Source organism: Danio rerio, chromosome 11 (assembly GCF_049306965.1).
Source record: "Danio rerio strain Tuebingen ecotype United States chromosome 11, GRCz12tu, whole genome shotgun sequence".
NCBI lineage: Eukaryota > Metazoa > Chordata > Actinopteri > Cypriniformes > Danionidae > Danio > Danio rerio.
The window spans coordinates 36,158,648-36,181,971 of NC_133186.1; the positions used below are offsets into that span (position 1 = coordinate 36,158,648).

The 23,324-nt window shown below is 37.2% G+C and overlaps 1 protein-coding gene and 1 long non-coding RNA gene across 6 annotated transcripts in view; one reads left to right on the forward strand and one right to left on the reverse strand.

Annotated features, from left to right (window-relative positions):
* Positions 1-706: 706 nt before the first annotated feature.
* The window catches only part of phka2 (phosphorylase kinase, alpha 2 (liver)), a 49,119-nt gene continuing 26,501 nt past the window's right edge, over positions 707-23,324 (reverse strand). The window contains exons 16-32 of one of the 5 annotated variants that reach the window (XR_012387253.1): positions 22,670-22,814; positions 22,509-22,587; positions 22,295-22,419; positions 19,317-19,490; positions 19,140-19,240; positions 17,664-17,797; positions 17,418-17,574; positions 15,487-15,566; positions 15,332-15,410; positions 12,833-12,962; positions 12,643-12,744; positions 10,337-10,455; positions 9,627-9,680; positions 6,209-6,436; positions 5,912-6,112; positions 2,551-4,144; positions 707-2,324 (exon numbers count right to left, since the gene is read on the reverse strand). Coding sequence is in view for 3 of the 5 variants with exons in the window: in XM_021479871.3 (XP_021335546.1) it covers positions 3,971-4,144; positions 5,912-6,112; positions 6,209-6,436; positions 9,627-9,680; positions 9,966-9,989; positions 10,337-10,455; positions 12,643-12,744; positions 12,833-12,962; positions 15,332-15,410; positions 15,487-15,566; positions 17,418-17,574; positions 17,664-17,797; positions 19,140-19,240; positions 19,317-19,490; positions 22,295-22,419; positions 22,509-22,587; positions 22,670-22,814 (2,106 nt within the window). In the remaining 2 variants the exon portion in view is untranslated. Of the gene's footprint in view, positions 4,145-5,911; positions 6,113-6,208; positions 6,437-9,626; positions 9,681-9,965; positions 9,990-10,336; positions 10,456-11,669; positions 12,745-12,832; positions 13,808-14,105; positions 15,411-15,486; positions 15,567-17,417; positions 17,575-17,663; positions 17,798-19,139; positions 19,241-19,316; positions 19,491-22,294; positions 22,420-22,508; positions 22,588-22,669; positions 22,815-23,324 lie in introns of those variants that run through there. The other 4 variants (XM_021479871.3, XM_009306167.5, XM_678952.11 and 1 more) reach the window with 4 other exon arrangements.
* Positions 6,436-10,080, forward strand: LOC141376644 (uncharacterized). Its single transcript, XR_012387270.1, has 3 exons — positions 6,436-7,182; positions 7,322-8,500; positions 8,583-10,080. It is a non-coding gene; the product is annotated as an uncharacterized lncRNA (long non-coding RNA).

Below are 23,324 nucleotides of genomic sequence, written 5' to 3' on the forward strand. Positions count from 1 at the left end.
TTCATTGGGACAACTTATATTTTTATGTTCAATCCACATAAATTTGTTAAAAGTGTTTACTTAATCAACAACATTAATGAATTGTGTGGACTCCTGCATTTTTACAGTGTATTGTCTTTTAATGTTGATAACAACCTGTGTGTTATAATGCTTTTATCAACAGTATTGCAATATTTTGTTGGTATGGAAATGCTTCTGAGGCCCAGAAGAGGTCACTGCATGGGAAACATGGTAACCAGTAAGATGTTGGGAATAAAACTAAAGAGCATTAATAGTATATACCTAGAAAGAGTATTAAATAAGGATATCATGATTGTCAATGATAAGAGACATTCTTTATCATACACCCTAAAAATTGTTACCATCAGGTCGTCGATATTGTGTTTCCAGACGTGTCAGAAATAGGACAAAATTATCATTGATATCTCAAGCAATTAAGATTTTAAATTCCTCCTCTCTCAGTAGCAGTTGATGTCCAGCAGATTGGATATTTATTTAGGGTAGAGGTACCATGGTATGTAGGATTTTTAAATGATTTATTAATATAAATGCCAAATGTGAAATGTCAGATGTCTCTGTGAGATGCTGCAAGTGAGATTTCCCTATGGGGACAAATAAAGTTAACTAATTAACTAAATGATTAATCATCATTATAAAAAATAAATAACTGAATAATTAAATATAAATCCACACCATAAGCCAGTGATTTATTTATGTAATTACTTTAATTTTATTGTATTAGCTTGAGGTCATACAAATGCTTAATGAAGGCTAAAATACAGTACTTCCCTTAGTAATTCTCCATGAACGTAAAAGAACAACAGAACAAACTGTAAAAATGATGAGACAGTCGCATTTCAATGGTCAATGTCCTGAAGAGAATATTAAAAGCCTGGGTGACCTTTAATATCCACTTACATCACAACATAAAACATTTTTCCCTAACAAAATGGTTTATAGTCTATCGGATATCTCTTGATTTTCTTAATTAAAGAAAGAAAAAAATAACCAGGTCCTCATTTAGTTCACAAGTTGTTGTTTTGTTTTCTTGTGAACACAAAGAAATTTTGAAAATATTTTGTTAACCAAAATCTTGATGTTCATACTAAGTCAACGATAAACTGTTTGGTTACCAACACTTTACAAAATGTCATGAAGTGATATGACAAAATGTTCATTTTTGGGTGAACTATGCTTTTAACTAACACTTCTCAAATTAATAAAAACTTTTAAACATATATTTTCATAAAACACTGATTTAATTGCATGATTTGCCAGGTTTCCTGTGCAAAACATTACAAGCTAGAATTGCACATGCTTGGTTTTACCACAATCTTGCATGTTTACATGCAATAAAACAGATTATAAGTTCATTTTTCACAATTATCAAAGTCATTACACTTTGTATTGTGTCTTTGAATTAGAAGCACCAGCTAAATATCACATCAGAGCTATAAGATAATGTTAGATGGAAAACACAGTCTCAAACTTTATCAGCACAGTGTCTGTTTATCTGGACAGAACTCATACCTACAGTATATACACCTGTTCACACCAATAATAAATGATAACTATATTAACATCGGGTGACACAGTGGCTCAGTGGTTAGCACTGTCGCCTCACAGCAAGAAGGTTGCTGGTTTGAGTCCCGGCTGGGTCAGTTGGCATTTCTGTGTGGAGTTTGCATGTTTGCCCCGTGTTCGTGTGGGTTTCCTCCGAGTGCTCTGGTTTTCCCCACAGTTTGAAGACATGTGCTGTAGGTGAATTGAATAAACTAAATTGTCCGTAGTGTATGTGTGTGAATGAGTGTGTATAGATGTTTCCCAGTACTGGGTTGCGGCTGGAGGGCACCCGCTGTGTAAAACATATGCTGGATAAGATGGCAGTTCATTAACTAAGATGAAGGAAAATGAATGAATGAATATATTAACATGATTGGATGATGATGCACTGTTTATCACAAGCACATGTTGTTTACAATGCTCTTTAAAATAGGATGATTTGTGATTGGCTGTTTATTTTTTTATTCTTAGGTTGCTTTAAAAATATTGTTAAACTAAAAGTGATTAAAACGATATTGTGCATCTGTGCTTGTAGGTGTGATGTGGACTTGTGTCTTTTATATTTAGATACATTGTTTATCGTTAATATAGTTACAGTTACTGTCCTTGCTTACATAAAAATGAATACAGTAATTTATAGTAAATAGTCAGGGCCGGCGCTTCCATAGGGGCGACCTAGGCGGCCGCCTAGGGTGGCAGAATACAGAGGGCGGCGTCGCCGACACAACCCTCACCTCTCCCGCCCTCAGTTATATCCACGTCTAGGACGGCATCTGCGACAATACCCTCACCACCCGCGCCCTCAGTTATATCTGCGTCTAGGAGGGCATCTGCGACACTACCCTCACCACCCGCGCCCTCAGTTATATCCGTGTCTAGGGCGGCGTCTGCGACAATACCCTCACCACCCGCGCCCTCAGTTATATCCACGTCTAGGGTGGCGTCTGCGACACTACCCTCACCATCTGCGCCCTCAGTTATATCTGCGTCTAGGGTGGCGTCTGCGACACTACCCTCACCACCCGCGCCCTCAGTTATATCCGCGTCTAGGGCGGCAAAATAGAGAGGGCGGTGGTGTCCGCGACAGCTCCCTCGACACCCCCCCTCGCTTTCACTTTAGGATTGAGGGCGGCATAACCGTCCTTTGCCTAGAGCGGCAGTTCAGCTTGCTCCGGCCCTGTAAATAGTGTTTTTGAAACACACTATAGTCAACTGAATTGTACTGTATATCTCATCTCATCTCATCTCATCTCATTTTTGTCCTCTTTTCTAAGGCCGCATCGCTGGGGCCAGGGGGATCCAGAGGTGTTCTCAGGCCAGCCGAGAGACATAGTCCCTTCAGCGTGTCCTGGGTCTTCCAGCAGGCCTCCTCCGGGTGAGACATGCCTTTAACACCTCGAGGAGGCATCCGAAACAGATGCCCGAGCCACCTTAGCTGACTTCTCTCAATGTGGAGGAGCAGCAGCTCTCCTCTGAGCTCCCCCCAGGTGACAGAGCTCCTCACCCTATCTGTAAGGTTGCACCCTGCGAAGGAAACTCATTTCGACCGATTGTATCTAAGATCTTGTCCTTTTGGTCATGACCCAAAGCTCATGACCATAGGTGAGAGTAGGAACGTACATTCAATGGTAAATAGAGAGCTTTGCCTTCTGGCTCAGCTCCTTCTTTACCACAACAGACTGGTATATCGACAGCATTACTGCTGCACCACTCTGCCTGTCAATCTCACGTTCCTGGAGATCTATACTGTATATATTATAGTATTTATAAAACTTTGTAAATGAATGCTACACCATACTGTAGTGTAAACTATAGTAAACTGTATTAAATACTGTACAGTTTAGTTTACATTTACAGTAAGTCATGGTATATTGCAGAATAATTTAGTTTTAATATTTGTTTATATTCCTAAAGCTGTTGGGTTACCATTGTAACTATAGAATTACCACAACAGATTAATCCAAGCACTTTACTATAGTATGGTTAAAATACACTATAGTATTTACTTTAAATTACTGTTGTTTTTTCACATGGATGGTGTGAACGGGTCTTGTGGCCTAAAAAGATAGAATTTAAGTGCTAATTTAAATAAAACATACTTTTATGAACATAAAACAATAAATTAAGATAAATTATTAAAATATCATTAAATATAGAGTTATTTCTGTCATGTAAATGAAATATAAACTAATAATTTTTAGAGTTATTTGCGTTTACAGTCCCTAAATTAGAATTGTTTACAGAACAGCACAGTGGTCCGTTTTCTGCAGTCTGTTTTTCTTCACAGCATTAATTTGAGTGTTTTCCCCATTTCTGCTTGTCCTTCGCTACTGAACTCAGTAATATTTTTCACCGTTTGATTTGATGTAACTGGTCATAGATCAGCAGTGAAGGTCACTGGCAGTCGTTACTGCATTAGACAGCTGCTGTTTGGCAGGAAGTCTTGAACATATGTGACCACCGCCTTGGAAAGATAAGTCATGGTGCCATAGCTGCCGCTGGGAGCGCTGTCATAGAAGAAGTTACAGATTCCTGTGGCAGGATCTTGCTCCAAGAAATACTCATTGGCCCCGCTGGATCTCTGCAATACAAACAAACAAACATGAAACAATGTTTAAAATTTGCAAAGCTGGAGTCCGGACAAAATCAAGACACTTTGATGAAGCTAGTTTTACATTTACATGACATTTAATCATTTGGCAGATCCTTTTATCCTTAGCGATTTACATATGAGGATAGTACAAGTAATCAAAGCAATATTACATATACTGTATATCCATAGGGTAGCACGGTGGCGCAGGGGGTATCACAATAGCCTCACAGCATTTCTGTGTGGAGTTTGCATTTTCTCCCCGTGTTCACATGGGTTTCCCTCCGGGTTTCCCCACAAGTCCAAAAACATGTGGTATAGGTGAACTGGGCTAAACTGAATGTAGTGTATGTGTGTGAATGAGGGTGTATGATGTTTCCCAGTGATGGCTGAAAGAGCATCCATTGCGTAAAACATACGCTGGATAAGTTGGCGGTTAATTCTGCTGTGGTGACCCCAGATTAATAAAGAAACTAAGCTGAAATGAAAATGAATGAATAAATGAGTTTATATCCATAGTATACTCAACACACACACACACATACACACACACACACACACATATAAAAATAAATGAATAAATATGAATGTATTTACATATATCGCAATGCACACAACATTATAGGTGACATATCAGAATTCGAAAGAGGACAAGTTGTTTGTGCATGTCTCGCAGGCGCATCTGTGACCAAGTCAAGAGATCTATAAGGAACAACAGTATCCAAGGTAATGCCAGCATCCCACCAAGAAGGACGTACCACATCCATCAGGAGTAACTGTGGACTCAAGAGGAAGCTGTCTGAAAGGGATGTCCAAGTGCTAAGCTGGATTGTATCCAAAAGGGATAAAACCACAGCTACCTAACTCACTGCAGAATTAAGTGTGCACCTCAACTCTCCAGTTTCCACCAAAACTGTTCGTCGGGAGCTCCACATGGCTGGGCAGCTATAGCTAAACCTTTGGTCACTCGTGCCAATGCCAAACATCGGTTTCAATAGTGTCATCAGCACAAATCTTGGGCTGTGGGCAATGTGAAACATGTATTGTTCTCTGATGAGTCCACCTTTACTGTCTTTCCCACATCTGGGAGGGTTCTTGCGTGGAAAAGCCTCAAAGAAGCATACCACCCAGACAGTTGCATGCCCAGAGTGTAGCATAGATGTGGATCAAGGATAGTTTGGGCTTCAATATCATGACATTCCCTAGGTCTAATACTTGTGCTAGATGGGTGTGTCACTCCCAAGGACAACAGGACCATTCTGGAGGACCATGTGCACCCAATGGTTTAAACATTGCATCCTAAAGGCAGTGTTGTGTATTAGGATGCTAATGTACTAATACACACAGCAAGACTGGCAGAAGAGCGGTTTAATGAACATGAAAGTGAAGCTGAACATCTCTCATGGCCTGCACAGTCACCAGATCTAAATATTATTGAGTCAATTTGGGGTGTTTTGGAGGAGCGAGTCAGAAAACATTTTCCCTCCTTCAGCATCATGTAGTGAGCTGGCCACTATTCTGCAAGACGAATGGCTCAAAATCCCTTTGGCCACTGTGCAAGACTTGTATCTGCCATTCTCAAGATGAGCTAATGCTGTATTGGCTGCAAAAGGAGGCCCTACACCATACTAATGAATTATTGTGGTTTAAAACCAGGTGTTTCAGTTTCATTGTCCAACCCCTGTTCATAACACGACATAAACAGTCACTTTTTGTACCCGGCAGTGTATACTACAGCATATGAAGCATGATGGTCACCTGATCCTGCTGAAAGAGATCGTTGGCCATGTGAACGATGCGGTCGATGTGAATAATTCCACCAACACTAGGAATCTCCATGTCGGCCACAAGAGTGAGCACCATAATAGCCTCCACCAGCAGCTGCCTGTACTCCGGCTGAGGAACATGATTCAGGACAGACTCCACATGCACCGCAAACTTGATCTCTCCCTCCGTCATCTACAATCAATGTTGACAAAAAATATTCTTTCTGCTAAACAGAATTTGAGGAAAAATAATACAGGGCTTCAACTGTATGTGAGCAGGTGTATGCACCTCACGGGTGGTAGAAGAAGGCAGGACATAACCAGCGATGGAGAGGCCATGACACTTTTGGAGAATCTTCCAGACTTTCTGATAGAAGCCCATGGGGACCCGGTTGATGGCCCCGTCCAACCTGCGTCTCCTCAGCCACTGGCCCTGCCGCTCCTCCCACTGCAGGTGACAGTCTCCTGTCCCGGTCGGAGACAAAATCCCGCTGGGAGTGGATGGGCTGCTGCATCGCTACACACATACACAAAACTCCATCCTGAGTTTATCACAGAAATATGCACAAAAGCAAAACAAAAAACTAGCTAGTCACCTAAAGCGACAAAAAGCATGCTGCATGTTAAGCAAGCACAAACTTGGACAAAAATAGGGTGACCAGACTTTTGGGAGTGCAATATGGGATGGATCACCCACCTCCCAAAATTGTATATTTATTGTATCTAATAACCAATAAACATCAATGTCATCATGAAATTAAGGAGACAGCTCACTAAAAGTGAAAATGTGCTTTGTTGAAGACAAAATAAATTATTTTGAAGATTGTTTGAAACTGACAGCCATACTTTTCCATTTCTAACATTTTCAAAATATCCTCTTGTGTTCAGTGGAAACAAGAAGCTCAAATAGGTTTTGAAAAAGTACAGGATAAGTCAGGGGTGGGCAAACTCGGTCCTGGAGGGCTGGTGTCCTGCACAGTTTAGCTTTAACCCTAATCAAACACACCTGCTTATAGATTTCTTGTGATCTTAAAGACACTGATTAGCATGTTTAGGTGTGTTTGTCTAGTGTTAGAACAAAACTCTGCAGGGACCCCGGCCCTCGAGGATCAAGTTTGCCCATCCCTGGGATAAGTAAATGATAGCAAAATATAATTTTTTTGGATGAAATATCCCTTTAATATATGGTTAAAGAGCCCCTATTATGTTTTTTTTTTTTTTAAATGACCTTCCATGTAGTGTGTAACAAAGTGAAATATCCAGGTAAGGCTTAAATCTGAAAGTGCACCGTGTTTAAAACTATTGATTCATTTATGAAAGAGTCGACTCATAGTGCTTCAAATGAATCGTCTTGATAACGAGTCTTTAGCCAATTTGGCATTACGTCGATATGAAACTTAAGCCCCGCCCAATTGTTGCATGTGCAAACCCAGGAAAATTGAAACCTGCAGCCCCGCCCACAAATACTGCAGCAGACCCAGGTTGAATCATAAATCAAAGTCATGAAGACGCTGTGCTCAGCTGAATATTATTTGATGTGAGGGAAAGTTAGTGCTATTTTCTCTACCCAAAGATGAAACTGTGAAGAGTCAGTGGTTGAGGTTTGTTTTTGCAAAAATACCTCAGCATTATTGACCCTGTCTTGTGCTGTGTTCCCTGGAATCTACACGCTTACAACAGGGGATTTGTCAGCCGTTTGTTAAAGGAAGATTCAGAAAAGACTATTTGATGTATGGGACTTTGTCAGAGCTTGACAGGAACTTTCTCAGTACATGGATCAGTGGATCGTAGATCAGTTTCTTCCTCCATTTTACAAGTCTAAGTAAGTGTTATTGAAATGGTTGCCTCCTTGTTTTCTCCAGCTTGTAAATTATGTATTCAACTGTGTATACTTGTAACTGCTTGTTTTGGGGGATGGGGGTGTTAGGTTCGGGGGTGAGGTGTCTGAATAACACTGTTGAGAACCGGGTATTGTGTACTGTGGTGTTAGCAACAACTATGAGGCATGTTTTGGACCGCCGCTGCGATCGGATTCTGTACATGTACACGACCCGGGGGTTTCACAGACAGGTATGCTCACACAAACACTATGCACTCAGAATACTTCAATATTGTTGATAAGCCGTGGTGGGCATTTCGCTCTGTCTCACGCTGAATGCTTCATATGGAAGTCACTGGGATAAAAAGGTAAAAATAAATGTATATTATAATACAATGGAAATGTTTTTTGATCTTGCATGCATATCAGCCTGTTGTTGGAGACCCCTAAAACCAAAATATGACCCTTTTTAATGTATAATAGGGGCTCTTAAAAGAGACTTCATGGTAATTTTATCCTTCTGAATATTCTAAGACATGATTAATTACTATTAGTCATGACTATTGTTCATTTCAGGAATAATAAAAGCAGGACAATAGATCATTTTAACATAATAACTTGGCACATTAAAAATAGAGCTAAAATTATGGAAAAAACAGGATGTCTGGTCACCATAGACAAACACAGTAATGATGTCATTACATCAGGCCATAATAAGTAAGTGAAATGACCACAAAAAAAACAAAGACTGACTTGTGGCATGTTAAAATAATAATAATAATAATAATAATTCCTTACATTTATATAGCGCTTTTCTGGGCACTCAAAGCGCTTTACACAGTAGGGGGAATGTTAGTTGACTGTAATAGTTGGAATCTTGTCTGATTTCACAACAGCAATCTAATCTAAGTCTTTCAAAGCAAATGTATTCAAACAACATATTCTTAAAAAGTAAGAATTAAATAAAGCATAGTTTATTCCAAAAAAGAAGCATTTTGGGTTCTCATAAAGGGATATTTTACCCAAAAATGAAAAAGTACTCACTATTTATTCTCCCTCATGTGGCTGCAAACATGTATCAACAGTTCGTGTCTTTTCAATGAACACAAAAGAAGATATTGAACAGTGTTGGACACCAGTAGTAGGAAAAAACAAATATAGAAGTTAATGGCTACTAATTTCCAGCTTTTTTCAAAACATCTTATTTTTTGTTCATTAGAAAAAGAAACTTAAATATGTTTATGAAACATCAGCAAAATTATGACAGAATTATTGTTTTGGATGAACTACCCCTTTATTGAGAATAGTTTTTAATTCCACAAGGTTTCTTCTAAAGGTTCTTCAAGAAACCATCAACACCAAAAATAACCTTTGTATTTCTATCGAAAACAACTAAAATGAATAAATCGCTTTAAGTTAGATTATTCTTCAATCATTCATTCATTTTTTTTTTGGCTTAGTCCCTTTATTAATCTGTGGTCGCCACAGCGGAATGAACCGCCAACTTATCCAGCAATTGTTTTACGCTGCGGATGCCCTTTCAGCTGCAACCCAACACTGGGAAACATACATACACACTTATTCACACCCATACACTATGGACAATTTTAGCCTACCCAATTCACCTATAGCACATGTCTTTGGACTTCTAGGGGAAACCGGAGCATTTGCAGGAAACCTACGCAAACATGGGGAGAACATGCAAACTCCACACAGAAATGCCAACTGACCCAGCCGAGGCTTGAACCAGCGACCATCTTCTCTGAGGGGTCAGCGCTACCCACTGTGCCTTTAATCTTTCAGGCAGACTTAATGTAATAATATTATTTGATACAATGGAGAGCAGGGGTTAGCGGAGAGGATTTTAGTAATTTATTTTGTGAGTTACCGTGGAGCGAGGTGATGTGACATTACTGCTGATGGAATGACTGCTGGAATAGATCTATGAGGATAAAAGCACAACAAACAAACAGAAGAATGGAGCATTTCAGATGAATGAACAGTTGAGACACTGACAAACATGACAAACTAATACTCGTACAGTCAGAAAGATGTCTGACAACCATGTGTATGATATGAATATTACTAGAATTATGCTAATGCTGGTTACATGGTTTTAACAAATGTGCCATGACATCTAGACAGAATGGGCTCTGCACAAAAAAAGGTGCTCTGAAGTATTAGCACAGCATGCCTGAAAAAAATATATATTGCAAACTCAACCCACGCTTATGGGTCTGGAGTCATCGAGCTGAAAACAAAATAATAGAAATGTCATTTGAAGACACAGTAAAAAAACAAAATCTGTTTATAATTTGTTATGAATCAGAATTTATGAAAACACCAGATATAATATACTTAATTTAATAATAATATAATTAAATATTTATAATATATCTATACATTTAATAATAATAATAACAATAACAATAATAATAATAACAACAATAAAAATAATAATAACAACAATAATAATTATCATAATATAAATAATAATAATAATAATAATAATAATAATTGTTATTATTATTGTTATTATTATTAATTATTATAATACTTTAATAAAAATGTGCATGGGTTTCTCTCCCCTCACTCCACCTGTTTAATTTCAGTCTTGAGTTTTCTGATGCCTGTCCGCTCTGTCTTGGTGGCTCCTGTGTGTCCGAGCTCATGGATGGAGATGGCAGGACTGGTGGCAGACGACTGAATTGGACGCACTTTCACAGAATACAGAGAAATCATTGAAAAAAGTAAGGCAAATCAAATGCATTTTATATGTAGTTTAAAGCATCAAAACAATAACTGTTAGTTTTATTTATTTCATGTCTACTTTACAAATATTGTCAAATATATATATATATATATATATATATATATATATATATATATATATATATACATATATATATATACATATATATATATATATATATATATATATATATATATATACATATATATATATATATATATATATATATATATATATATATATATATATATATACAGTTGAAGTCATAATTATTAGCCCTCCTGAATTATTAGACCGTTTGTTTCTTTTTTAGCAAATTTCTGTTTAACGGAGAGAAGATTTTTTCAACACATTTCAAAACATAATGGTTTTAATAACTCATTTCTAATAACTGATTTATTTTATCTTTGCCATGATGACTGAAAATAATATTTTACTAGATATTTTTCAGGACACTTCTATACAGCTTAAAGTGACATTTAAAGGCTTAACTAGGTTAATTAGGTTAACTAGGCAGGTTAGGGTAATTAGGCAAGTTATTGTATAACAATGGTTTGTTCTGTAGACAATCGAGAAAAAATATAGCTCAAAGGTGCTAATAATTTTGTCCCTAAAACGGTGTTTAAAAAATTAAAAACTCTTTTTATTCTAGCCAAAATTAAACAAACAATACTTTTCTCTAAAGAAAAAATATTATCAGACATACTGTGAAAATTTCCTTCCACTGTTAAACATAATTTGGAAATTATTTAAAAAAGAAGAAAAAAAATTTAAGAGGGCTAATAATTCTGACTTCAACTGTATATATATATATATATATATATATATAAAATGAGGATCATCTGGTGGTGATGTCTTAATCTTACTGAGAGCAAATTTTTGGAGATTCAACTTTAAATTTGGAATATAATTTGTTCAGATATTTAACTTTAATTTTCTTTTTAGGCTTAAACAAGTTTTGTAAAAAATATATTTCATGTATTGTATTAACATATACATTCATTTTTAATAATCTTATAAACATAAAGGTTTTTTTTATTTCACTATTACTATTACTTTTTTTAGCTACAAACTGACCTCTGTCTTCTTTAAAATAAGACCAGGTTTAAATCTGTTTACCAAAGCATTGAAGCTTTGATTGGCAATTATTTAAGTTGAACTTGTATTTTTTTTTTTTTTTGTAGCCTATCCAAGTTTTAGGAACAACAAATAATACCTTTACTTCTAGTTGATCATTTGGTATCAGAAGTGGCTTATATGAAAAGCAAAGGGCAAAAGATTAAGCTTGCTTTACCAAAATAAAATATGATCATACCTTGATTTTTAATTATTTAATTAGGACAGTAAGGTCTGAATTTGCTTAGACAAAAGTTTTGTCACTTAACAGAAATAATGTACAGTATAGAAGTCATGTGCAGCGGAGAATGAATGAATATTGTGTATGACTCTCATGAGCTTGGAGGACTGCATCCATACATCTCTGCAATGACTCAACTTATTAATAAAGTCATCTGGAATAGCAAAGAAAGCGTTCTTTCAGGACTTCCAGAGTTCATCAAGATTCCTTGGATTCATCTTCTTTATATGTCTGGTGACTGGGCTGGCCAATCCTACAGCATCTTTGCTTTCAGGAACTTTAATGTGGAGGCTGAAGTATTAGAAGGAGCGCTATCCTTGTTTGTAATGTAATAGACAGCACAAATGTCTTGATACCTCAGGCTGTTGATGTTGCCATCCACTCTACAGATCTCTCGCACAGCCCCATACTGAATGTAACCCCAAACCATGGTTTTTCCTTCACCAAACATGACTGATTTCAGTAAGAATTTTGTGTCCATGAGGGTTCTTCAGATCTTCTGCAGTATTTGTGATGATTGAGATGCAGTTTAGATATTTTATCCAAAAAATCTACCTTCTGCCACTTTTCCAAATTATCAACATGAAGTAAAGTTATTATTTGTTGCTCTTACAACTAAGATCAACGATAAGACATTTGTAAGGTAGTGTATGTTCAAAATATGGGGACGACAGTTAAAGGGTTATGAGCATGGGCATGAGCAAAGATTAATAAATCATGTAATAAATGCATTGTTCATTGTTTGTGTATATTATTAAATACATTAACTAACATTAACGGAACCATAATACTCACTGCTCCTCTCAACGCCAAACTCTTTCCCGCTCAGGATGTGATGTAAGAGATTCTTCATGTCAAAAGGACTGAGGCTCATCAGGCTCTCTGAAGCCTCTTCTCCTGTACAGGCCAAATGGGCAGATTCAGCTGAATAAATGCAAGTGAATGATAGAATAGACTGTAAATCCAGATCTGATATTGTCTGTACCTGAGCAGTGCAGACTGCGGGCCAGTTCAGTTGCCATCACCTGCATGATGAGACCGATGCGCAGACGCAGCATATCTCCAAACAGAGATGGCTGAGAGCGCACGTACATGGCCAAATACACCATAATCTCCTGAAATCATAAATTAAGCAGATTTACAAAACGCTCATTGTGCTCAAAAATGGTTCGCATAATGAATCGTTACTTTACGATCAAACTGCATGGTTTAAAACGCATTGTGTTGATGCACTTAGGATGTGTCCAAATTCAATTTTGTTATTTTAAGTATGGAAAAAAACACTTAATAAACCAGTCTACACACAATGGCCACTTTATTAGGTACACCTTACTAGTACCAGGTTGGCCACACGTTTGCCTTCAGAACTGCCTTAATCCTTTGTGGCATAGATTTAACATGGTACTGGAAATATTCCAGTGAGATTTTGGTCCATATTGACATGATAGCATCACACAGTTGCTGTAGATTTGTCGGCTGCACATCCATGATGTAAATCTCCCATTCCACCACATCCCAAAGGTGCTAAATTGGATTGAGATCTGGTGACTGTGGAGGCCATTTGAGTACAGTAAACTCATTGTCATGTTCAAGAAGATTGAGATAATTCACGCTTTATGGGTACACTGTGGTCAGATGGTTATACTGTGGTCATAAAGGGATAGACATGGTCAGCAGCAATACTCAGGTAGGCTGTGGTATTGGTACTAATGAGTCCAAAGTTTGCTAAGAAAATATCCCCACACCATTAAACCCCTCCCACCAGCCTGAACCATTATACAAGGCAGGCTGGATCCATGCTTTTATGTTGCTGAAGCCAAATTCTGACTCTATCATCCGAATGTTGCAGCAGAAATCGAGAGTCATCAGAGCAGGCAACGTTTCTCCAATCTCTCCAATCCAGTCTGTGTGAATTGTAGCCTCAGTTTTCTGCTCTTAGCTTACAACCTGACTCTTAAGGCTGATTTATACTTCTGCGTCAAACGCCGTCGTATGCTACGGCACTGACGCATAGCCCTTCGCCGTGGCCGTCGGCGTCGCTGACGTGCACCTCTCAAAAATTGTAACTTCACGTCGCAACGATGCGTAGCTCAAGCTCTGTGATTGGCCGGCTTGGTAGCGCTGACGAATCTGGGCGGGACCGAGAGCCGCGCGAATGGCGCGAGCGATTGTTTACAAGTGTGGAGTCCCGCGAAGGAGCTCCGGATGGAAAGTTTTGTTTTGTGTTTCCCTCATAGTTAAAGTTGTTGCACGTCCGCCGGTTCCTGCCTCAAAATGAGCGAGTTTGAGCCACTTGTACATCCCGGAAGTGTTCAGGAAAAGCAGCGTAGAAACTCGACACAGAGGAACATTTACACCTCACTGCCAACTAGCGTTTCGGAATTGTTAATGCAGACCAACAGAGACAGCGCGCAGAAGTATAAATGCACAGCCATGCGCGTTGCATGCGCCGTGGGTTAAGCCGGTCACTTGACGCAGAAGTATAAATCAGGCTTTAGTGGCACCCGGTGTGGTCTTCTGTTGCTGTAGCACATCTGCTTCAAGGTGACTTCGGTTTCTGTCAGCTCGAACCAGTCTGGCCATTCTCCTCAGACCTCTGGCATCAACAAGGCATTTGCGCCCACAGAACTGCTGCTCACTGGATGTTTTCTCATTTTCAGACCATTCTATATAAACCCTAGAAAAGTTGTGCGTGCAAATCCCAGTAGATCAGCAGTTTCTGAAATACTCAGACCAGCCAGTCTGACACCAACAACCATGCCACGTTTAAAGTTACTTAAATCACATTTCTGATCCTCGGTTTGAACTGCAGCAGATTGTCTTGACCATGTCTACATGCCTAAATGCATAGAGTCGTTGCCAAGTGATTGGCTGATTAGGAATTTGCGTTAACAAGCAGTTGGACAGGTGTACCTAATAAAGTGGCCAGTAAGTGTATAATCCCTTAACCTTTAAGAGCAAGTTGCATTTGCATCATGGTGAATTTTTTATTTACATGGAGGACATTGTAAGCAGAAAAACTGAACGAATCACTAGTGAAGAAGCATGTATGATGTACTGTATGTCATTCGCCAATTCTGCAAATAGGTAGGTGGGCTAATTTTGATACATGCGATGACTATTCATTATCATATATAAAGATGTTTGTGTGCTGCTGTGCATCCCTGCGTGTGTAATAAGCAACAAGTACACACATGGACCTGCACATAGGCACTGTTTGTCAACACATTGTTTAAATAACAAGAACAACAAAAAGAAATGCCCTATTGACTTTTAGTTGGTCAATGGTGTGGTCTTTTTCAGTTGCGTCACAATAGAAATGCTTTACCAACAGACCTGCTTTTCAGACCAGCACACTCATGGGTGCACAAATTTAAACAAAGTGGCACAGGACATGAAAATTATACCTGCACCAATTTGAAACCGGAGAAAAACACTGAGCCAGGTTTATGATAGGGCCCTAAGGCTTACAAATCAACAGTACCTGTGTGAGGACTGCAATGCTGATGTCTTGTCCGCTGGCCTCGTAGATCAAGCTGATCAATTCTTCAGGAGGAAGAGGACTAAAAATAAGAACCTGGTTAGGTATTGGAGGAATATTAAAATTATTTTAAAAGGAACATGTGAAAAGACACTCACACCGTGATGACTTTCTCTCTGGGTTCAGGAGGAAGACCCACTGTCAGCTGTTTATGATGAGAGATCAGATCTGTGCAGGCCTAATTGCATAAGATGCCAACAAAAAGCATATTAATGCAAATGTTGGACAACTCACAGGTATGTAAGTTCAAGATATTAGTCCAAAAGAAACCATCTAATTACTATAAATGTGACTTGGCATGACATCACCGATTTGTACTCTGTTTAGCTTATCATAGTTTCATCAATATAATAATTTACATTTTATGATGGATTTTCATAGATATGAACAGATGTTTGGGTCTGGATAAGGAGTAAAAATAAATAATTTGTTAACTTGATGAGAAACAAAAACATGAAACGTTCAAAACGATCAAAAGTGATGCGGACATTTATAATCTTACAAAGGATTTTGAAAAAATGTCTCTGGTTGTTAGCAATGTTTCTTAAGGAGCAAATCAGCACATCATATTAGCAATTCAATTACTTTGACCAAAAAAAAATAAAAAATTAAAAATAAATAAATAAAATTATAATTCACAATATTTTTATTTGAAATTTGGAAGAAATGTTATCCGACCTTTATAGATTAAAAATAATATTACCTTTTTACTCAAACACATACCTCGTAAACCAGTACATTCAGCAAATGTTATAATACATGACTAGATCACAATAGGGTATATGCCGAGCTAGTGTTGTTCCCATACTGTTAAACTTCCGGTGACCTGTTATTGTGAATTTGTTTCCATTTTATACGGTTCCTTTTACAGCATCAATGTTGTAATTTAATTAAAATACATTCAGTTAAATAAACTTTGGCATTCATTTACTTGTTGAATCAGCAGGCTAGCACAGAAGCTCCATTGAATATACTGGGGTAAAATAAATGCTCATATTATAAAGACATAGTGGGGAAAATCTAATTTAATGCAGTGCTTCTTGTACAATCTGAGACCCACTTTATATCGGATATCACTCAGCTAGTGGAGATCGGTGATTTTTTAAGAAAACAGACATTAAACGCGCCAATTTTTGCATTGGCATACAGTTCACCGGAAGCACTTAACCCAGGTTACTGGCAAATTAAAAGTCCTATTAGCATGCCTTGGCATATACCCGTTACCAGTCATAAGTACATATTTATAACCATACTACATTATTTTTAATGATGAATATTAAATAGGCGGCACGGTGGCTCAGTGATTAGCACTGTGGCCTCACAGCGAGAAGGTACAAATTATATTAAGGACAAAATATTATACTAAGTTTTATTTTGCATAATTGGCATTTATACATCATCTGAAAGCTAAATAAATAAGATTTTTAATTGTACATGGTTTGTTAGGATTGGAGAATATTTGGCTGAGATACGACTATTTAAAAATCTGGAATCTGGAAAGGTAAACAAAATCAAATTCTTGAGAAAATCACCTTTGAAGTTGTTTAAATTATGTTCTTAGCTATTAAAATTACTAATCAAACATATTTTTTTCAATATATTTTCATTAAGGACTTTAAAAATATCTTCATGAAGCAAGATCTTTACCTAATATTCTCATCATTTCTGCAAAAACAGAAAAATCAACAACTTTGACTCATAATGTTGGCAACTTAAGACTGGTTTTATGGTCTAGATCAGAGGTGTCCAAACTCGATACTGGAGGGCCGGTGTCCTGGAAAGTTTAGCTCCAACCCTAATCAAACACACCTGAACCAGCTAATCAAGCTCTTACTAGATATACTAGCAACTTTCTGGTAGGTGTGTAGAAGCAAGTTGGAGCTAAACTGTGAGGGACACCGGCCCCCCAGGACCGAGTTTTTACACCCCTGGTCTAGATTCACATACTGTATTATATATGAATTAATCAAACAACAATAATTAATATTGTCAAGTTGACAATAAATGCATAGATTAACAAGAGTCTCACTTCAGCAAGGACTTCCACCCTCTTCTTCAGGATGCCGGAGATGTAGCGGATGAGGCCCCATTCCTTACACGCTCCTGCCCGAACGTACAGCTCCTCCAGCAGAGAGCGAACTGTCGCCTCACCCTGTCCTGACAAACTCACCACCCAGTTCGGGCCTCTATATACACATACACATCAGGAAGAGAACGATTATTAAACTATTGGATGAAGCAGAAATCAAAATAGATATGCACAATAGTCTCTCACTTCATAGCATAGAGGACATAGAGGATATCGGCCTGGTCCTGCAGGGTTGGACAGTGCTTAAGCTGATCCACCAGATGAACAAAGTCTGTGTTTCCATGAGAATCGCGTGGTAAATGCAGGTCAACGTTATCAGCCTAAAGAGACAAAACCACAAACTACAGCTGTTTATTTTGATTCTTCTTTGCGCTTTTTTAATTGCACGGCTCTCTGGAATACTTGATTCTGATTGGTCAATCAGTTATTTCCAGATAACAACCACTAAAGCTAATAAAACATGCTCGTCTAGATACTTTGAATCACCTTGACTCTAAATGAATACGTTCACATCATATACATACATCCACATTCATATGTTTAAGATTCTGTTTGGCTGATGCTTTTGACTGTGTGGCGCCATCTTGTGATTAAATAATATTGAATAAAATGAATAATAGGATTAGTGTATGCTCCGTTCAGCCATTTTCATTTCTGTCAGCCTCGCATTTAAGAATTAATAAACTATTAGGGCTCAGAAGAATGTTTTCTGTCTAGTTTTTACACTTTGTGGAAAGTAGCCATGTAATAAATGGGATAAAGTACATCCAGGCGTTTATTTAGCCGGAATAATCCCTTAAGTCTTATACAAAAGTGCTCTGCTTCATGTTGGGCTGCCAATAAGCCTGTCAGGCCTTATTTTGTGTTAATCCCTTACGTAATCCCTTATTTACACTTGAGTTGCATTTGGGTTTAAGGAATTTCCATAAGAAAATAAATAAACAGTACAAATCACACATGACACAAATACAGATCTATGAGTGGTTTTGTGTTTTACATTTATCTATTATAAAAAAAATAACATTGCATAATAATGTGTTTGAATGTGACAACCAAACCATTTTGAGCTCACTGTGTCTTGTTTCTCCATATTATTTGTATCTCTGCCCTCCTATAATACAGTAAATATTAATTATATTAATAATTAATTAATTAATATTAATTAATAATAATTAATTAATTAATACATTAAATATTAAATATAAATTATAAAATACCCTTAATATTGCTGTGGAAAGTCTTGTTTTGTGGTTTTGTTGTACGTCTTAGTCTGCTAAAAGTATATTATTAATTTTAACAAGCTGCCTTTTCAAAACTGAATAGCTGAACTGTTGGGAAAATAATGACAGCTCATTGTTATTAAAACACTTCATTGATCGTTTACAGTTTAATGGAAATGACTCCTATAATACACACAAAACATCCTGATGCTTATAGGAAAAAAGTAGGTATTTGGAGAGGGGTCTGGATGTAGACCTGGTACAGTGCAATCTGAGCTGCATCCAATGCTTTTTAATGCACTCAGTTAACCCTACCCCTAACAGTGATGTCACTAGCTCCTTTGAGTGCATTGTGTCTGACATTGCATCACGGAGATATGCAGTCTCAGCTTGCATCATCAAGGCTGAATCCAGGTACTATTGGATATTTGTTTGAACTTGCCTTTGTCTGAGGTGAAGCTTTATGTTGAGGGACATCTAGCAGGTTCAGAGACTTCCTGTGTTTGCTCATGATAGGGGCAACAGGCAAATACATGGACGGCTCTGAGAAACAAAAAAGATCAAGATTATTTTGACGCCCTGTAATAGAAAGCATGACATGATTGATTTTACTGCTTACTTGGCATGTTGTGGCCTTGAACTTGGGCCATGAAGGACAGTATGTCTCTGGTGGTGTGTTCAGCACTGAAAACGTGGTGCTGCCCTCTTTGGATGGGAGGTAGATGGCATTTTGTGGTAGTGCTGTGCAATAAATCCGTGAGGTACTGGTCGAACATGTCTCCTGATCCTCCTGCTGGAAAAACAAAGCACTGTTTTTTAGCTTTGTTTATATGGAAAATGATTCGAATCACTTGTACATGTTGAATTTGGGACGCTGTCTTGACTAGCCTAACAACAAGATCAAAAAGAAAGACTTAAGGTTTTTATATTTTAAATGGAAAAGATAATTAATAAACAGGCTATTTTAAAATATAAAGAATTAATAAAAATGCTTAATAATAATAGTAATATTTTTTAAAGGTAAACATTTCTGATGTAGCACAATCGCCTCACAGCAAGAAGGTCGCTGGTTTGGGCCTTGGCTGGGTCAGTTGGCATTTCTGTGTGGAGTTTGCATGTTCTCCTCGTGTTGGTGTGGGTTTTCTCCGGGTGCTCCGGTTTCCCCCACATGCCTAAAGACATGTGCTATAGGGGAATTGGATAAGCTAAATTGTCAGTAGTGAGCATGGGAGTGTATGTTTCCCAGAGATGGGTTGTGTTGGATTATTTATTTATGACTCCATGTGTGTTCAACACAAACTCAGGAGGCGGAGATCAATGTCAAGATTATTAGTAATTTATTAAGTACAAATGAATAATTCGATTAGGGTCCTGGGTCGCACAAATATGTCCTATTGGTTATACAACTCATTAATAAAGGAACTAAGCCGAAAAGAAAATGAATGAAGGAATGAATGAATGTAACAAATATAGTTCTTATATCAGATTTATTTCACAGTAAGTGCTGTTGTAAACAAAACAAAAAAACTAATAATTTCAATGTCAAATGATTATAAAAAAATTCTTTATTATTAAATAAAATTTTAAATAAAAAGTTTTCAATTATAATCTTGGCTAGTTTAAAATGTGATAATTTATAATACTGTTTGTACCATAAATTACCGTAGGCCCTAGAAGATTCCTTCTTTTTTTAGATAACAATAACAATGCTGCTAATATATGAACATTATTGGAATTTTTATTATTTTTCAATTATTTACCCTTAAGAATTATTCAAATACTTAACCTTGAACATTATTATTTTAAAAATGTAAAAACAGAAATAAGACTTTTCCCAGAAGAAATAAATATATTGTATGTAGGAAACACTGTGAAAATTTCCTTCCTCAGTTAAACATTACTTGGGAAATATTCATTCATTCATTCATTTTTTTTGTCGACTTAGTCCCTTTTATTAATCTGGGGTCGCCACAGTGGAATGAACCGCCAACTTATCCAGCAAGTTTTTATGCAGCGGATGCCCTTCCAGCCACAACCCATCTCTGGGAAACATTCACACACACATTCACACACACACTCATACACTACAAATAATTTAGCCTACCCAACTCACCTGTACCGCATGTCTTTGGACTGTGGGGGAAACCGGAGCACCCGGAGGAAACTCACAGGAATGCAGGGAAAACATGCAAACTCCACACAGAAACGCTAACTGAGCCGGGGCTCAAACCAGCAACCCAGCAACCTTCTTGCTATGAGGCCACAGCACTACCTACTGCGCCACTGCTTCGCTACTTGGTATTTATATTTATATATATATAAATATATATCACAGGAGTGCTAATAATTTTGCCTTTAATTGTATATACATGTTTTTCAGGTGGACAAAGCAGCTGTGTGCGAGTCAGGAGTGCATTTTCCAAACAACGACGTAACTCGTGGTTGAGCTATCATAGTACAGTGCATCGTTTGTGAAAAGAATGATGTAGTGACGAGTGCTTCCCAAAACGCATAGTTTCTCTGTTGCAGATCCATCATTTAAACCACATTAGTTATAACGTAAAACGCCCATAATGACGCTCTAAACAGGGAGGAGTAACAACTTCTTTGTGGAGAAGCCCTTAATTTCTCTGTGCAAATAATACTGTTTTACACAAACACACATTTCCATATTAATTTAAATATATGTAAATGGCACATACAGAGCCAGTGTTTCCTTTACAAATATTATTGAGAACATTACATATTCTATTCTTAAACATAAAATCACTTACAAAAGCTGACACATATTTTAGTCTCATATATAAATCATCTAAATAAATAAATAATGAGGCTATTTATTAAAAAATGAAATCAGGAAATGAAAAAAATCATGCTTTGATAATAATATAAATAATGATGATGATGATCATGATTATTATTATTAATAAGTAGGATATTGTTTTTTTGTTTTGTTTTGTTTTTAGTCTACTTTTACAATTTAACATGCAAACCACTGCAGAAATGTGCTAACCAACAGGCCCATGTCATATACACTAGGCTATATTTCTTAATAAATGACCTACTATAAAATAAAAGCATTAACGTAATCTATGTTTTTTGTTTTCACAAACTTTAGAGCAACGACTGTAAATATAATACTAACTTTGAAGACATTACATCACCTATCCGCTCGCCTCTGTTCAAAATGACATCAATGCTTTCAAAGTGCACTGTGAAGGGAGCGCAATTGTAAACATGAAGATCGCTAAAACTGAACTGTAAAAATAGTTTGAAAGCAAATTACAACACAAGAGTGATGTCTTTAATGTGTTTATATATAATTCCAAGTTTAAATGTCAGAATGTTCTAAACGAATAGGGCATAGGGAAGATAACTGGGAATAGAACACAGCCAGGAACTATGTTTCTAACTAAAGCTTCAGATGTGTAGTTGCAAGTGCACAGGTTTGCGACGCAGTTGGCAAATGTTCGTTGGAACGATGGATTTGGGAAATGTCAAATCAATGAACTATGTTTGAAACAACGGAACTTGCAACCTTAGTTGGCTAACAATGGTTTTCGGAAATGCACCCCTGATAAAGTAGAGATACAGTACCGGAAGCCTCTTCATCTTCCTCCTCTTCCTCCTCCAGCAGATCCTCTTCAGAGTCGCCGTCCAAAAAGCTGAGCTGCGTGTGGAAGGAGGTGGTGAGGAACGAGGACAGGTTTGCCATCTGCACCCTAAAAAGCAGAAAGCATCTGTGAATTATGGAAACACAATGACTACTGTATCTCTTTTTAATTATTGTTGACACAATAATTTGTCTGACCTTGCACCACCAAAGTAGCCATCCTGAAGCTTCCGCAAGGTGGAGAGGATGCAGGGGTCAATACTGTCACCATCTTCAACTGGGCCCATAAAAGAAAAAGATTAATAATACTTTCTGCCAAAATATAGTATGCTTTAGCGGAAACATTTAAGAGGTTTTACCCAGCATGCTCTGTGTAATAGGGAATGTGAGGGTTGGTCTTCCTGTCATTCGCCAGCAGGACGAGAGGTAAGCAAGTTCTGTCCGCAACATCTCAACAATCATCTGGTTATCCAGAGCCAAGTAGAAGTGATGCTGGTCAATGAACTATGAGAAATATATATCTTGTTTACACTTGTTTAAATATGTTAAACAGTATATACAGCTGAAGTCAGAATTATTAGCCCTCCTTTGAATTTTTTTTTTCTTTTTAAAATATTTTCTAAAATATGTTTAACAGAGCAAGGACATTTTCACAGTATGCCTGATAATATTATTTCTTCTGGAGAAAGTCTTATTTGTTTTTTTCGGCTTGAATAAAAGTAGTTTTAAATTTTTTAAAAACCATTTAAAGGTCAAAATTATTAGCCCCGTTTAAGCTATATATTTTTTTCGATAGTCTACAGAACAAACCATCGTTAAAAATAACTTGCCTAATTACCCTATCCTGCCTAGTTAACCTAATTAACCTAGTTAAACCTTTTTAAATGTCACTTTAGGTTGTATAGAAGTGTCGTGAAAAATATCTGGTAAAATATTATTTACTGTCATCATGGCAAAGATAAAATAAATCAGTTATTAGAAATAAGTTATTAAAACTATTATGTTTAGAAATAG